The 18,318-nt window shown below is 40.8% G+C and overlaps 1 protein-coding gene across 1 annotated transcript in view; it reads left to right on the top strand.

The window, feature by feature from the left end:
• Window positions 1-18,318, top strand: part of B3GLCT (beta 3-glucosyltransferase) — a 417,163-nt gene that overhangs the window by 278,136 nt on the left and 120,709 nt on the right. Inside the window, exon 8 of the mRNA XM_075592151.1 lies at window positions 2,061-2,124. Coding sequence (XP_075448266.1) covers window positions 2,061-2,124 — 64 coding nt within the window. The remainder of the gene's footprint in view (window positions 1-2,060; window positions 2,125-18,318) is intronic.

Here is an 18,318-nt window from a genome sequence, read left to right as displayed (position 1 = left end):
CCATGCTTTCAAGACACCACAGGAATATCAATAATTTTAATTATTTTAACCTTATGCCTTATTTCTCAATTGAATAATAAATTCAAAGGCTATATGACCATATTTACATGTCCTGTCCAGCCCGCTTGATGATGTAGATGTCCAAATATCACAATATAGCCAATTGCTTTTCTGTCAGTCAAAATTGCTTTGGTTTAGGAATTAGAACTCCAGGCAATCTTGGCTATTTCTCAGATTTCATTCTAGTTGTTTATTTTCCTTGTTCTTTAGCTGCAGGCCAGATGGATTGAATTTCAATCAAAATCTATACCTTGTCACTTGGGTAGATATGCTCAGGATGTAGGCTTCACGCGGAGCAGGTTTCCCTTCTCAGCCAGGTTGCCTCAGGATACATGGACTTCTTCCTATCCTAGGTGTCACCCAAGCCAGCTGCAGCTCTCTATTCCTTTTGCACCGAGGTTCCCCACCGCAAAACTCTGAAGCTTCTGAGCTTTGGCTACTGCCCCTCAGATGGGTTGTGTGTGCTCCTTCCCTGCAGCTTCTTAGGCCTGGGACATAGTGCCCCAAACAGTGCGGAGGCGCGCTGAGGCTCTGGCCTTACACAGCGCGCCATCAGGGTGCGGGACGGGGGCGGGACGGGGGCCTCTGATTGCAAGCTGTCATATCAGCTACCCAACAGGTCACCCCACTCCGATGATCTCCTGCCTGATCCTCCAGTTTCTCAAGCAAACCTCCTCCTAATTCCTCTCTGATTCAGACCATGTGAGAACACAGCATGGATACAGGACACATGGGGTACAGAACAGACCTCGCACGCCCCTAACATATGGGTCACTCCCTTTGCTTCCACATGAGCACATTTTTTTAGCAGCCTATCAACCCTACAGAACTGTCCAAGGTTTCAGTGTTTGAGAGTCCTTTAGGGCTCCGACTTAAGACCACGTGTATCTTTCCGTGGTAGGCAGTGGATCCGGTCAAATGAAATGTTAAGTCGAATGGCATGAGGGACAAAAATAAAAGGATTAACTTTGTCTATCCTTTCTTGTTGTTTATTTAAAACAAAAATGTTCAAGTGTGAATCCTGTCTATACTAGGGGCAATGACAGCACTTTTATTCTGGAGGATTGAGTAGCTCTAAGCCTAAGCAGCCATCTTCTTTATTGTTGATTATTTTTTACTGCACTTTCATCCTCTTTGATTGCAATAAGTTTTGTTTTATGTAATTTGCCTACCAACAACAACTATATTTTGCTGCAAACTTCATGGACCCGGCTACATTTTGGCACTTATCTGTATACGTATATCTTTGTGTGCACTGTATGTTGCTTTATACCCCTGACCAAGGTCCCACTTGCGTACTGAAATGTCTGGATTGTAGCATAAAGTCTGCTATGCGTCACTAGTATAATTGGTGGAGCGTCCCTCTCCTTTCGTGAATCACACATTGCTGCAAAAATTATATATTTTTCAAGGTACATTTGGTTCTATTTTCTGTACCAGAGCCCCCCCTGCTGCAAAATAAGTGGAAAGAGAATTGCACCAGATTTTCAAGGAAAACTTCAAATTGCTCTCATTGCAATTCATTTCTTTGATAAATATGGTACGGGTTTTCTTCACTGGTTTTCCACAGTTTTGGCTAAATAAACCCCCGCCACACCTAAGAAATACAAGATGAAAATGGCTCTTGGTATCAATAGAAGCCCATGGTGTTTCTAGCATTGAGTAAGTTTGTTCTTTTTCAGAATTTCAATATAAAATGTGTTACAATTTTCCAATACCCTGTATTATAGTATGTATAATTTAATATTTAGATTTCCATAATTGTTAAGATTGAAGATGATACAATTTTATAAATCTTGTTACTAAGCTGTATATTTAATGTTATTGGCTGGAGCATTTAGTATATTCTTGGAAAGGAAAGTAAACAGCTTCTCAAAAGTCTCTAAAGATTACTTTATTTACATATTTCCAGACCAAGAAAAATCTAGTGGGGTTATTCAGAAATGTATTCCTATGTGTTTAATGCTTTATTAATTAAACTCATTTATGTATTTTTCTAGGCTTGCTAATATCCTGATAAATGACCCACCTAGTTCTGATTTTACAATAGACTTGAAGCATGAGGTAAGACCTGTTTTGTTTCTGTAAATATATAAATAAATATGCAACTGAAATCTTTTAAAGATCTTAGCAGTGCAATGTCCTTTATACCAAAAAAAAATAAAAAATAAAATGTGTTATTTTTACATTTGAAAGAGTACATAGCACCCTGCTGAAAACAACAGCGCAGATATATTGAGCCTTCCCTTTTTCTGTACTTAGTATAAATAGTGGATGCGGTTATAAAAAAATGTGTATGAATATAGATGTAGCAGGTGCAATAACGCATTAGCCCACCCCCCTTTTTTTTTAGCACTGCGGATTGTTTCACAATGGTGTCTGCTCCCACGTGCTCATTGTGTGTCCATCTACAACAGGCCAGAGGGAGCGACAATGGCTGCTACATCTGTACATACAGTATGTTTCCTTTTAGTTAGGGGGGGTTATACAACATCTTAAGTGTCTAACTTCTGATGGAAATGTCTTTTTGCTGTCGCTATTTGAGCTGGAAGTAGGTGTTAAATGATGGACTAAATTGAAAGCTAAAGTGACCAGAGATTAAGAAGAATAGAAAGAATCTGGACAAGGAGGTGTATGGTCTGAGGAAAGGACAATTGGGTCCTGAAACGTAACGCTTATACCTGCTCTGCTGAGGCTATAAATACAGAGTAAATTTGCTTACATACAGGGCTCCTGTGTGCTTCCTTCATTGCAATGATTTCACTGGACAAGGATGTGAAAGCGTGAAGAAAAAATACAAATTAGGGTTCAATGTAACAGAATAACAAGTGAGTTTATTGGCATTCAGGTGCACACTTGGATGGAGACAGCTTAGGCAAAAGCTGTCTGTCAGATATACGGTATACAGCATATTTATACCCTAATACTAAAGCTCACGCCCCCTTTATGAGGTGACTTGTACGTCATAGAAAATAACAAATTTATATGAAAAAACAAATGATTATGAAAAAACAGCTAAAATCCTTATACACACTCAGTAACCTTTCTCCCATATACGCATCTGTGTGTTTGTGTATTCTGTAAGGGGGGTTAATGTGAGAAGTAATTTCTATCTCTGATTCCACCAGACACTTGAATGTTGAGAAGTCGATTCTAACTCTGATCCCACTTCTCAAGGCTGTACGTTCCCTCCTTTTGCAGCTGGCCAGGGCTGGTATCAGTAATATTGCTGAGAGCAAAAACATCTTTTAAACCCGAGCTGTGGTTTCATGCAGACAAACATCATAAATGGATGACACAGACAGGGACAAGGATTAAAGATGACCCAGGCACACGAACTATGGAAAATGAATAATTTAATGCAGCTAAGAAACCAACGTTTCGAGTGCTACGCACTCTTTATCAAGGTGAGGAGCCCTCACCGTGATAAAGAGTGTGTAGCACTTGAAACGTTGGTTTCTTAGCTGCATTAAATTCTTCATTTTGCATAGTGCGTGTGCCTGGGTCATCTTTTATCCTTGTGAATACCCTTGGGACTTATAGGACAATCCCGGATACTGGAGCACCGGCAGTTGGTTTGGTGTGCTGAAGTGATATGTGTGCCAGAAAAATCTCTTTGGAATCACAGATAGGGCAAACAAATAGTTAAAGAGTGGCGCTTAAATCTAATTCCAGTGACTTGATAAGTGAACGTGAATAATTATAACAGTGTATAAATGTGAATACTTCAGTGAATGTGACACAATAAAAAATAAATGCAGCTTCAACCCTTTGTGAAACAAAAAAGAAAAGAAACAGCGCAAAACCTCATTGTGTAGTATTAAAAATATAGTATATATTATTGAGCAGCAGGTGAGTATCTCACGTACATCAATTCAAGGAAATATAAGCATGGCATGTTATGGACATGTTACCAAACTGCTACCGCAACTGCACACGGTCATCTGATCGATCGAGGGAGTGGATCCTTCTCTCTCACACGATTTCATCTCAGCCGGTGTGGGGAGTCATGGTCTGCAGGTAAGGTGTTGGCTTCAGTCTCAGAGCGCTCTCTTCCTCATTGGACATGTAGTTCCGGTATACAGTCGCCCGCTGATGACGTCACCAGAGTTCCGTCACGGATGTGGCCGGAAAGGAACTAGATAGATACTGTCCGTGAGGGATTTCAGCCTCTTGCATAGACTTCAATGTCCATAGAGAATGACAATCAAAAGTGACACTGGAACGCGCCTTCCAACGCGTTTCATCATAGGTTGACTTCGTCAGGCAATATCTTAGGTTCTCATTGGTGGTTACTTATAGCTGGTAACCTCTCCTGATTTGGCTTTAAATGATTACAATCCCACCCACACTTGTACTTGATTAGGGATGTACCTAACCTCTGTCTTCAAGCAAAAGGGGCAGTGAACATGTTCTAAGAACAAGGATTTATAAAATACAATAGTTTTATTAGATTAAACATCACAATATTTATACACATATGTAGAAAATAGAAAATATTATTAATAAACTTATCTACACAATGAGGTTTTGCGCTGTTTCTTTTCTTTTTTGTTTCATTTATCACGTTTTGTTTGTGGAGCCAGTCCACGGAATACAGCGGCATACCTCCATTATATACTTAAGAACAGGTTTATTTATAATTTTCGTTTTAAAACACAGCACTCTTAATATTGATTTAATTGATCACATTGTGATTTTTTCACTGGTATTTATAATATTTATCACTATTGTCACGGTCCTGAGCGCACTATTTTCTTTTTATTTTCAACCCTTCGTGTAGATTGTTTTCTTCAATCCAAGAGATGTCAGGTAACTGGATACTGGGGAGCGCAGGTATATATAGAAGAGAGCAAACACAAGCATATAGTGCGTTTTATATATATATATATATATATATATATATATTTGCACTATATGCTTGTGTTTGCTCTCTTCTATATATACCTGCGCTCCCCAGTATTCAGTTACCTGGAATCACAGATAGGGACAAGAACAGAAAACAGAATGGCTGCAAACAAAATGGCTAATTAGATCCTAGTGCTGTTTACTTGAGACCCCCCCTATGCCACTCTCTCAGTCCCCCCTTTTTATTCATAAAAACATTCCTTTTGAGAATTACTGGTATGTTGTTAGTCCAGAGAAAAATAGGGAGACACATAAGGTTGCATTTTGGGGTGCTCCATTATCTGATTTGCTCGTTGGTATATAGTTAAGAGAGAGGGCGTCTGCCCTTTTCTATCATAGTCTCGTATGGCACGGCGGCCAGGATGTCTTCCAGAGTTAGATCGCCATTGGTATCTTTTTTCTTCAGGGGATTACTATTAGCATCTGCAAAAAGGGCCATCAGATTGGAAGAAAGGGTAGCACATTTATGTATCATACTTTTGCCGCAGGTGACACACACATATATGACAACAAGTACCACTAACACACACAGCAAGGCATTCACCAGTTTCGCTCCCACTGATCCAAGCCATCCGCCATGGCCCAAAGGATCCCATTCACTATCTCCTCTTATTTTTTTCTAGTTCATGCTGCACCTTGCCTTTCTGATCTTGGATAAAACACAGCATTGTTCTTTAATTAGGGTACATACGTATCCCTTTGAGGCTAAAATATTGTCAAAGGCCATTCTGTTTTGTAGGGCTAAAAGCCTACTTTGAACCTGTTCTTGGTTTAATGAGTTAATGGCTGTGGTTGTATTATTCAGTACATCATCTAATACATTGGTGAGTACATTGAGCCTGTCATATAATAACTCAACTACTACATTAGGGAACAGCCTAGCCCAAAATTGTTCTTTCCATAGACTACTTTTTAACCCTTGTGTATTTGGAGTGTCTCTTCTGTTTCTGATTCTGCCAGTGGGTAATTCCTTAGTGAGTGCAAATGCTGAAACCACTTTTCCTTGATAACATGATCCTGTCCAACCACATGGTAACTCTGTAGGCCCATTTTCCGCAAAGCCAATATATTCCTCTGGTTAAACTAGAATTTTTGCAAGCACATTTTAATGCAGTGTTTCCCAAATGGGGTTCCGTGAGCAGTCCCAGGGGTTCCACCATGGCTCTCCTCCACCCCCCTCTCCCTCCACTCCCCCATAGCGGCTGTGGAGAGGGTGAGCAGCCACTAAGAGACAGACTGTTTGCTCCACTGAGGCTCGTGCGGGAAGACCCGGCTCTGCGCGCTGCTCGTTCGGGGAAGGTGCAGCTAGCGCAGCTGGGTGACCCGTGGCAAAAGTGAAGAAAATGGAGAGCGAGGTGCATGAGAAGGGACCGCGAGGAGGGAGGGTGGCGGTTACACCTCGCGCCGGAGCAGGAGAGCAGTGGCAGGAGAGGAGGGCGCATGGGATATCTACTTATAAGGAAAGTGTATAGCAGTATAGAAAGGTGTGAGTGAGCAGGGGAGGTGTATAGGAAGGAGTGAGGGAAAGTGTATGGGAGAGTAAAGGAAGGAGTGAGGGGAAGGGTATAGGAAGGAGTGATGTGTGTGTATGATAGTAAAGGAGTAACACGTGTATTGTAGAGCAGCATTTCCCAAATGGGAACCCTGAGGTCTTTTAAAAATCTATTGGGACAGTGGGGGACTTTTAAAAAACCCTGGCGTTCCGTGAGGTAAAATGAAGTGCTTTGCGAAAAAATAAAACATTTAAAATTTGCAGCCGCCAGGAGGGACGGAGACACCAACACGGCCTTCCTTCCCCCCCTACACCATAATAATAAACAAAGAATCTGATGCTATTATTATCATATAAGTAAGAGTAAAATCTTATCATTTTTTTCCCCTGACGGGCACGTATACAGGGCGGCTGCATTTATTTATGGGACATGAAAGAGGACAAAACGTATAGTTGGCTTCCCCCTGGAAAAATGTAACTTTCAATTTAAAGGTATTTGATCTTGAACCAAGAAAAAATTTCATCTGCGGCGGATTTCTTTTTTTTTTTCATGTGCTACGCTAAAAATATTTAAGGGGTTCCATTTTGTTGTACAAAATAAAAAAGGGTTCCACGACTAAATTTAATTGGGAAACACTGTTTTAATGTATTCATTAAAACTGTAAAATTAAGAGCACATCCTTCCTGTACATTTTTAACTCTGGGCTGCAAATACATTTTTACACAAGTTTCATTGGTTGGTGGAGGTACCTGTTCATTGTTCATTGTTGTTACCAGTATAGTTTATATAAAATCCACCTACTGTAACTTCATTTAACAGTGGCACTCGATTTAGTAGTTCAGTAAAATACCCTGAAAATAAATTTAAATTGATGCTCCCATTCCTCAATTCGACATCAGTGTAAGGCATCCCTACCCAGGGAGCCGTTGGTGTATGTGGTATGTTTCCGCACACCCAGCAGGATTAATTGAGACCAGACCTATTGTATATAGTACGGCAGGTTTCTACAAATGTGTTATCTTTTTCCCACTGGGTCAAATGGAGGTCTTGCCTATCTCTGCGTATAACGGTGAACTTAGTGATGCTGGTGGGTGAGATGGTGCTAACTGTAATGTTACCTGGGAAATGGTGATAAGTATCTGCGAAATTTAGGGACCATAGAAAAATTAATATCAATGACAAGGCTCTGCACATCATTCCCACTGCAATGTTGTCATCTCTCTGTGGGCGATACCTTCACAGGCCCAATGGTGCATACATCTTAAATTCTAATGTAAACACACTCTAAAGAATAAAAAATAATATTGAGTCCTGAAAGAAAATTGTTCAGATAAGACCGGGCCTTGCCTGGAGTCTTATTCCCTCAATGGTTAGTGGTCCGGGATTTTATTTTGCCCTTCAAAACACTAATTTGTGGGTACTTTGTCTTTGTTAGCTGTTTGTGCCTGGTGCTGGTACAATTTTCACATGCGTGATACACGTATGTATCCAGGATGAGATCTCTGCCACTTTAAAAGCTGTGTTGGTGGTGAGTAGTACTTGAAATGGGCCTTTCCATCTGGGCTGAAGAGCGTGCTTGCGTAGATACTGCTTGACCATCACCCAGTCGCCTTCCTTGAGATGCTGCTGCTTTGTGTTTTCCTTGGTGGACTGTGCCGCTTGTACCTGAGAGTGGAGAAACTTAAGAGATTTCATTAATCTTACAAAAAACCTTGGCCAGTTCCTGGACTATAGCGGCTGTAAAATGTGTACCTTGATCTGAGCGCTCGTCCGCGTGCTGACAAGGGTATGCTTCAACCCAACCTGAAAACAATAACCAGTACATATTGATAATGCAGACTGCAAATTGCGAAAAGGACCTTGGGGACACTTGACAGGATCAGTGTGTTAAATGAGTGCATATGCCTCTATATGCTGCCGTCTGGCCACTTGCTTAGCGGTAGTGAAAAGTGCATCAGAATACATGCAAGGGTGAAAGCGCCTAATTCTGCAATCTGTGCCGAATAGTAAGAGGGGAAGGAGTTGCTTTACAGTGCTTGTGTGCTGCACATCATTTACTTTTTGAGCCTATAAAAGATGAGCTGTCTACAAAAAAGTCCATGTGTGCATCTAGAATGAAGATATTAAAAATTATTTCTGACATGTCACTGTGTCTGTGTCAGTGATACAGGTGTGTGGTAGACAAGGGTCCAGGGGGGAATGCCTGTGCTACAGGGTTAAGTCAGGTGCTGTAGTAAGTATGTAAGGAAAGACCTAGGCACTACGGATTTCTGCTAGAAAAGTGCCACTTGCTTTTGAGAAAGGCCCTTGGAGGCTGAAACGTCAACTACTGGCTATCATTAAACCTCTTTTCTAGCAGAAATCCATAGTGCCTAGGTCTTTCCTTACATACATGATATTGGGGGTACCATGCAGAGATTCCTGGACCAGGAGCACCGGTATTTGTATTGCCTTGTTTTCTTTTGAGGAGTGCAGCATTATCCTTCAAATTTGTGGTGCTGTAGTAAGCCACAGGACGCTGACTGGAACCATGGGTTTTATTTAGATTTATATATATTATGCAGCGATCCTGACAATAGCCACCGGTTATGGCATTCAAAGTAGGATACCTTTGGAGAGAAAAATGGTCAAAAGTTATAAACATAATATATATTCAGTTAAATTTACAGTAGAGAAATGAGTATCATTCTGGGCGTATAGGACTTCAAACCAATTTCCTTTACTATAATTGCTTTGTGAAGCGCCGGGCACACCTGCGGACAGCGCTATACAGATAAAGACACTAAACATTATTCTATTAGATTTAAAAAAATATTTCAGAGGTTGCTCATCCCGGGCGCATAGCCAGCCTGGGTGTTCCGCCAAATGTCCTTGGGCTGCAGATAACGCCATTCAGTATTCACTGTTTTCATAATATACACCGTTGCATATTGGCAGCTCAAAGTGTAAAAAATGGAGCCTCTCCCTCAACCCTAATGCAGACTAAATTTTTCATGGCATCCCAAAAATAAAAACAATGGGACATTATAAGGGGCAGATACATTCTTGACATATTGTTTGGGCAGTTTTTGTTGCTTTTACCAGCAATTTTTTTTTAAATATTCCCAAACATATCCTAATCAGAACAAATAAAATTGAATATATTTACTGGTTACACACAGAAAGAAAGTACAGTAAACAAGCATAATTTCACACGCCCCAGCAAACCAACTTTACAAAAATAATAATGAAAAAAAAAAAAATTTGATCCTGCAAACTTAGTTGAAAAATGTCCTTCTCTTTCCCCATTCTATAACTAACCTGCTTTTAAACCTAATTTGAAGTTACGGAGCTATTTAACTTTGATGTCTGAATTGTGATCTGTGCACATTCTTTAGGCTGGAGGAGGGGGGCTGGCTGTTTGGGCTGCTTTTCTAATTCTTTCTCTCTCGTGGACATTTGAGCAGAAGGAAAAGAATATCTGCTGGTTTCAAAAACTCATCCGTCTGGCCAGAACGAATAAACTTTTAAATTATACCAGCAATTGGGCTGATTTGTAAAAATGGTAAAGATTAAATGATCTTTCCGCAAATGCCAATTCTTTTGTCCTTCTTTCTCCCTCTGCTACAGACACTTAAACTCTCCTTTGTCCAGTGTTGTTCACTTCGTATTATAATGGGTGTACACCTTTTAGAAATTTAAACTTCATCGTGAGCAATTAATAATATTCTTATTTTTATAAGCTCTTGCAAGTTCTTGGGTGGTGATTTGTATACATGTAATAAGCTGGTGTTACCATGATTCAACTCTCACACAGGGGATTCATTCAGGTAAAATTCATGAGGGTGTTCAGGTCCATTTTTTACAGCTCTTGTGAAGGGCACAACAATTTAATTGATGGCACCGAGACTTGAGTTTGCATCAGTACGTGGCTTATAACCACTTATTGCTGTGGGGAAATGAAGGGTAAAGCTTATTCTCGCATACCTGACTCTGCATACCATGCTTAACCTCAGCCACAAAGCCTCATGAAATTCGAAGATTTATACTGCCACGAAGACACAGGGATTACTGAAGGTTAAAAGGTTCCACTATGAGCCCTTGCGTTGGCCTTCTTACGAATAAGAAAACTGGTGCTGCTGCCCATAACCTTCACGCTTTCTCCCATAGTAATTTATTGCAAACAAACCCTTTTTAACATATTTCACCTTACAACCCAAGACAACATTTTGGGGGAAAAACTAATAAGTGTATTGCGCAAACAATTAATAATTGTACAATTAAATGTGCCTTCTGCTGGCCAGATAAATGTATTTCTCTTATCTGCTCCTGTTCTCTGTACCCAGTTTTTAGTAAATTTCCCTGTGGATGGTCCGTATAGTGTGCACATAACCTGTACCGGTGACCCTTTGGTTTCCCATTGTTCTCCTGTTAAAATAATCAAACCTAATTGATCATGTACAATTCTGCGTTACAATAATCAAGACAAATTGATTACATACAATTCTTTTGGTATGTTATTGATAAAACTGAGTAAATATACAATCAAGGACCTGTCGCGCTCAGAAAACAAATGGTGTACCAAGACCCATATACAGTCTGAAGACTGTGTCCCTTAACCATATTTTCTCATCATAACAATGCCAAAACTTGAGTGCAACTCTTACCTAGTCATAATAAACCTTAAACTCTTATACTTTATAATGGACACAGGAACAGATATAAATGAATAAACTCACTTGAAACTGTAGGAAACCCTGTCACTCAGATGGGTCGCCCTCTGAGACCGATCTCTCTACAGATCACTCAAACAATTTAGACTATAAGTTTTTGTGATAAAGGAGCCTTACCTTGATTCATATGAGCTCAGGTTTGAGTGACCGAGGAGTCTGATCCGGCTGGGTTTCCTGATTCTGAGGTATAGGGTGTCCCTATTTGCAAAGCGCCATCTGTGAAAGCGTGAAGAAAAAATACAAATTAGGGTTCAATGTAACAGAATAACAAGTGAGTTTATTAGCATACAGGTGCACACTTGGATGAGGACAGCTTAAGCAAAAGCTGTCTGCCAGATATACGGTATACAGCATATTTATACCCTAATATTAAAGCTCATGCCCCCTTTATGAGGTGACTTGTATGTCATAGAAAATAACTAACATTTATATGAAAAAACAAATGAATATGAAAAAAAAAAACGCTAAAATACTTATACAAGCTCAGTAGCCTTTCCCCCATATACAGTACGCATCTGGGTATTTGTGTACTCTGTAACGGAGGGTGAATGTGAGAAGTGATTTCTATCTCTGATTCCACCAGACACTTGAATGTTGAGAAGTAGATTCTAACTCTGATCCCACTTCTCAAGGCTGTATGCTCTCTCCTTTTGCAGCTGGCCAGGGCTGGTATCATATACACACATAGGAGGTAGGATTGTAGAAAATACTATCCCCACAAGAATCCCTGACAATTGCACTCATGTGATGTAATTATTGCTAGGATAACAGTGATCCAGGATAGTATCCTATATAACCAGTCATAGTGAGTAGAAAAAACAAAGAATCATTTATTAATACAGTGGCGGCCGCCTTTAGCCTAAATCGGCTGTATCCGCGGCGCTCTGATAATCTCGGTCAGATGCGTTTTTTTTGGTCCGGAGTGAATTGCGTTATTTTAGCGCTCGTGATATTAGCATTTTATTCTCGCTGTCTGCAATACTGCAATGCCGTCTAAAAACTTAGGAGGACGTTCGCGAGCTGTTGTCTTTGAAGTCTAATACCTTAGCAGTTCAACCTACGTCAGTGCACAGTCTGCGTGTGCGCGCGCAGTAATTGTAAATTTGCATATTTACAGTATACATGCATTTGCAGTGCTGTATTTCTCATTTGAAAATTGTTGAAACGCATAGGCGTGTACAGTACTGTAACAGTGTCACATTTCGGCATATGCAGCGCTCTCACCTCGCTCGGACACACACAGGATAATTTACTGCACTGCAGGGTATTTCAACTTGTTATCTTATCTACAGTGCAGTACATCTCTCCCACACCATTCCTTTGAACGTGTGTCTTTCTGGTTTCAATCACATTCCTGCTTGACAGCAGATGATTACTGCGCATGCGCCTGTAACTTCACTCACCACTGCTTGCTTGAGTGAGTGACCAAAAAAAAAAATTCTCATTTTTTTATTTCTATTTTCTCCACAAGCCTGCAAAAACCATCTTGATATTACGATATTCAATCTGTGCTGTAGCTTTTGACTGCGACCCTGTGCGTTTGACAGCACATGGTTGATTTGTGTGCTTTTTACGTACTGTATTTGGGAGTGTAGGGATCATATTATTATGATGAACTGCCTTTTGAAATTAAAGTATGTAATTATCTTTGAACTTCATGCAGCTGTACCCTGTAGCCCCCTCCCCCATGCACACACAAGGCTCACTCAAGGATTTGAAACTCTTATCGACAGACACCTCCACAGTCATTCATTTTCTGAAGCTTGCCATTGTGTTTTTAATCCATCCCTAGCAGAGCATCACCTCTCTATGCGCCTGCGTGTAATCCTCTTTGAGATGGGAGCTAGCTGATTACTGCGCATGACTCACCCACCCCCCCCCCCCTCCAACCCTTTGAGGCTTTGTTTACGGTAACGCTTTGGAAAAATCCCTTCTCGAATTTGATATGTAAATCTGATTTGCACAGCACTGTGAGAATTGAGAGTTAAAAAAACATTAACTGATTCATGTTGTTTTGTCATTCATTCTTTTTCTTTGGTGTACTGTAGGTGTGTGTGTGTGTGGGGGGGGGTTGTTGTCAATGATTGTGATTATCAAGAATGTAAATAAATATTTATTTTATTTTATCAGGAACCAAAAAAAAATATATAAAAATAATCATGATTAATACATATTGCAGTCTTTATTAAGTTCTTCTGTCAGATGGAAATTGAGGGCCGGTGGATAAACATGAATAATGCACATTGATAATATTATTCATTAATAATATTTAATTTATAATATATATATAGTAATATTTTTTTTCCGTCTTTATCTTCTTCCTCATTCTGTGTACAGTACAGTAGTTCATTGAGAGAGGAGAGGTTTTGTATACATATGCAGTTACTGCAGTTTAGATACTGTAAACTTGACTGTACAAACAGTTCACAGACTGTACACGACACCCCCCCTCTCTCCCAGTCCATCCTTTTTTCCTGAAAAGACAAGAAAACAAAAAATTAGTGCAGTTTTGTGCGTACTGTATTATGGCATTGTGTGCTGGGTAGTACTGTTAAACTAGTCTATACGGGAACTACTGTATACTGTGATTACTGTTAAATAGTTTGGAACCAGATGGCTGGTGCTGCTCTCTCTGGAAATAAATAAATTGAGCAGTTAGGTGCATACTGTACTGTATTATGGCATTGTGTACTGTATACTGTAGCTACTCCATATTGGACTACAGTATGCAGTTAGCACTGTCAAACAAGTCCATACTGGAACTACTGTGTACTCTGACTACTGTTAAATACTTTGTAACCAGGTGGCTGGTGCTGCTCTCTCTGGAAATAAATAAATTGAGCAGTTACTGTACAGTAGGTGCATACTGTATTATGGCATTGTGTACTGCATACTGTAGCTTCTCCATATTGGACTACAGTATGCAGTTACCGTAGTACTGTCAAACTAGTCTATACTAGAACTACTGTATACTCTGAGTACTAGCAAAGGAAAAACCCGTGCCATACTTACCTGTATCATACTGTACTTACAATACTACAGTACAGTACTTCATTATACCATACTACCTTCCTGATGCTTGCCCATTACGCGCGATCACAATGGGCAACAGTCGCAATATGGTCAATATATTTATTGCATCGTTCCACGTGAGTACATCGTTCCAAAAACTCAGAATGCCTTTCGCCAACTCATCCTTTTTGGAGGGTTTCACGACTTTTCGGATATGGTCCTTCAGCTGATGCCAGACCATTTCGATCGGATTGAAGTCTGGCGATCTGTCATTGGAAAAAAAGGACAATTAGTTTAAGAGATACAGTACACAGTAAAAACAGTGGGGAAAAAATGAGACAAGGTTACCGCACTTACTCCGCTGGCGTCTTCACCCAGTTGATACCGCGCTCAATGATATGCGCTGTTGACGCGGTGTGCTTCGGGCCGTTGTCCTGGTAGAAATGGTGACCATCCGGGAACTTGCGTGTGATGTATTCCACAATCTCAGGCACAATTTTGTCTTGGAAGAAAGCTTTATTCACGATTCCTATAACAAGAAAAGAAAAGTGCTCAAAAAACTGCACACTACTTCAGTACAGTGCATAAGGCAAAAGCGTGTGACTTATTTTACCTTCAAAGATGACAATGCATCCTGGTCCACGCCTAGAGATGGCACCCCACACATGCATCTTCACTGGGTGTTTTGGCCGCGGCTTCATAGATACAGTAGAGGCAACTCTTATTCGAACAAAAACCAGTGGCAATTCCCCAAAAGACCCAGGTACACCCAGGTACATGCTGGGTACATGCCTTAAACTTTCCTTAAACTAGCCCCAGCATTTCTGCATTGATTAATGGCCTATCAGATTAACTGTCAAACTGAATGGGACTGCCAGGGATCCCTGCTGTGTTAATCCTATGGGTCGTTAGTCAATGCAGAAATGCCTTAAACGTGCCTCAAACTAGCCCAAAACATACCCAGCACATACCCAGCAAATACCCAGAATGTAACCCGGCTAGCTTACGGCAAATGCTAGAATAAACGTTGCCTCTACTGTATGCGACCTTTTTTGTGGAATGCAAAGGTGGCAAATCTCTCCAGCGAAACAGTAGACTCGTCAGTGAAGATGCAATCCTGGAACGTTTCCCCACTGTCGATCCATGCCTGGGCCTGGACCACTCTCTTGATTTTGTTTGCGTCCCTTATCATGGGGTACGCTCTGTAATGACAAGGAATAAATAATTTTAGAGGTACAGTACAGTTTCTTAAACAACACTTTTACCTCCTGTACTGTCCAGTACTAACCTCACACGTCCATATTTCCATCCAATTCTGCGTCTCATCTTCTTTATGCTGGTCTCGGATACAGTGAGATTGGGATTTTCCTGCAGAGTGTATTTGACCCTTAATGCACTCTTCTCATCATTCTCCTCACTTATTTTGTCGACCAGAAGAGTTGTCTCCCTACAATGTACAGAAAAACAACAATCCGGTAAGTTACAGTGCAGTAGGCCACAAGCACAGCACATCATTTGCAGTAAAAATAGTATACACTGGCGACACACTTTATCGCAGTGCGGCCAGATCCGCAAGCCGGGAGATTTCCCGGCTTGCTAGTGGCCGCCCATGACGCGCGGTCACGCGTCTTCGGGAGCCTGCGCCCCCTGCACGCGCGTCCAGGGCTCCCCGAGGGAGCCCTGGTGTCCCGCGATCGCGGGACAGCGGCAGGGGGTTCCGGGGGACCCGGCGGACCCGGCAGCGGTAGGGAGAGCGCCCCGATCGGAGGGCGCTCTTCCGCTGCTTCGGCGCGCGCCCGTCACACTCGGGCGCGCGCCAGGCTACTGCTGCGGCACAGAACGGGCAAATGCTCGAATAAACTGTGCCGCAGCAGTACAATGAGATATTGTTCTATTAATATGCAGCAATATAAACAATATACAGTATATACTGTTGTTATATAAATATACCGAAATAACTATAAAATTAGATACAGTAGATCTACAGTACACTATTACAGTATATTGTTCTATTAATATGCAGCAATATAAAAAATATACATATACCGTTGTTATATAAATATACCGAAATAACTATAAAATTAGATACAGTAGATCTACAGTACACTATTACAGTACACTAGTAGATCTACAGTACAATATTTTATTAAAAAAAAATAGTTATATAAATATACTTACGCATTAGTTACCGTTGGTGTCCTCGTGCGTTGTCTGGTTTTTCAGTGTGCATGATAGCTCACGGTGGTTGCTGGCACAACGAGGCCAGAAGTAGCTAACCAGCATTGGATATCTGCAATTCGGTGTCCGCTCGTGTTCATCTCCTTAATTCGCATGCTGAGATCCTTTGAAATCTTTTTAACAGGCATTGCTGCGAGTAGAAAGAAATACAAACACAAGAATGTATATTCGATGTTTAGTCGATGTGTATTCAATGTGCAGTGAATCCACAAAATGGATGGTGTATTTATACGTTAATGACTCACATTAGAGTACGCCCACTTTCAACACCTGTACCTCGTCGCCATGCATAAAAGGTTACACACTTTGCATAGCCCACCACTCGATGATCTTTATCTGAACTTGCCCTTGTCCAGATACTGCATTGTGCCATCTGCTTCCATGGATCAACCCCGATTCTACGGACGCAGGAAGCCACTCGCCTCTGCCGTGCCTGTCACACAGAAAAGCGAAAGGCGGCAGCCGTTTCCACGCCAAGGCCAAAGTGACAGGCTAAGGCCAATAAAGAAAACCTTCTGCTGACCCCAAAGGCTAAGGGTTTTAATAGACGCCAGCCTTATTATGTCAGGAAGAAATACGGTGATGTACACTCAACGCAAAACAAATGGCAGCCAACCCATGAATACAGTCATAAACATCAGCTTGATTCTGGTTTCGGAATAAAGGCACATCTGGGCATCTAGTAAACAGGAGAGTGAGAAGAAAACCCTGTAAGTGCTGCACACTAGTTACAAAAATATGAGGAATAATTAGGTCATAAAAATTTACTTTTAATAAGTAATATAGATAAAACAGATTGACATGACAAGTGAGCATATACAACAAACACGTGTGTTGTTACCATCCTATATAAATATGGAGGAGCAGGATATGCCAAAACGTGATAGTTTAGATTAATTCACAATAATTGTGGGGAAAGTGGCTAGAGACCACAATAGATATGGGAATGGTTTGAACACACCAAGAACACCATTGCAAATTGCAATGGCTATAGTAAAAAAGCCCAGTCTCGGGAGGATAAATAGCAGATAGTCTGTTGTAGGGTTGGGTGATATCAACATTTTCACCACGATAACGATATTAAGAAATTTCTTGCTGCAACAATATATATTGATATACATTTGTTGAAATAAAAGTCTGAAAATGTTCGAGTAAATCTAAATAAAATGTGTTCTCAAAAAAAGTTCGTTTTCTTTTGATTTACTAGAACAAAAAGACCTTCATTCCCAAACCCTTTCCATGTTTGAAGTTCACTTTTCCTCACCTACTGTACACTGCTTCCATCACTTTAACATCCCCCTCATCCCATCATGCTCACCCGAGATACTTCCTCCATTTAAAAAAGCATTTTATTTATAAAATGTTAAAAATATTGTGACAAAAGTTGTCTTTTGCTATGTACCTTTCGTCCAGGGATCCCCACTTTCACACAGCCTTCCAGGTAGAGGAGACTGTCCAAAGACACAGAGGTGACAAAGTTTGGCCTGTTTATTTGGCCATTAAGATGTCACAGCAGAAAATATAAATGAATCAAAATAAACAAAAGTCCTTGCTCCTCAGAGCACAATATACAGCTCTCTTAGTACAAGCTTCTCTGAAAACAAAATTGGTCTGCCTTGCCCTGCTCACATGCAGGTTTTAACAGCTGCTCGTCTTAATTAGCGGTCTGTATTCTACCTGGTAAATCTCCAAAACGTGGAGTGGAGCACTGGCCCACCCTACTCTCCAAGTGCTCCGCCCCAGGAACCCAATAGGAGGTGCAATAATACAAAATTATACACTGCATCTCCCTGGGGCTTAATTATAGCAAAAACCCTGCAATAATTGAGGGGCAACATATACACTTTCCACTACCATCCCCTTATATCTGTCACAATATTTTAAACAGATTTTTC

The sequence above is a fragment of the Ascaphus truei genome, chromosome 3 (genome assembly GCF_040206685.1).
Source record: "Ascaphus truei isolate aAscTru1 chromosome 3, aAscTru1.hap1, whole genome shotgun sequence".
In the NCBI taxonomy this organism is placed as follows: domain Eukaryota; kingdom Metazoa; phylum Chordata; class Amphibia; order Anura; family Ascaphidae; genus Ascaphus; species Ascaphus truei.
Note: the sequence above shows the minus strand (reverse complement) of the source record. Positions and strands in the feature narration are given on the sequence as shown.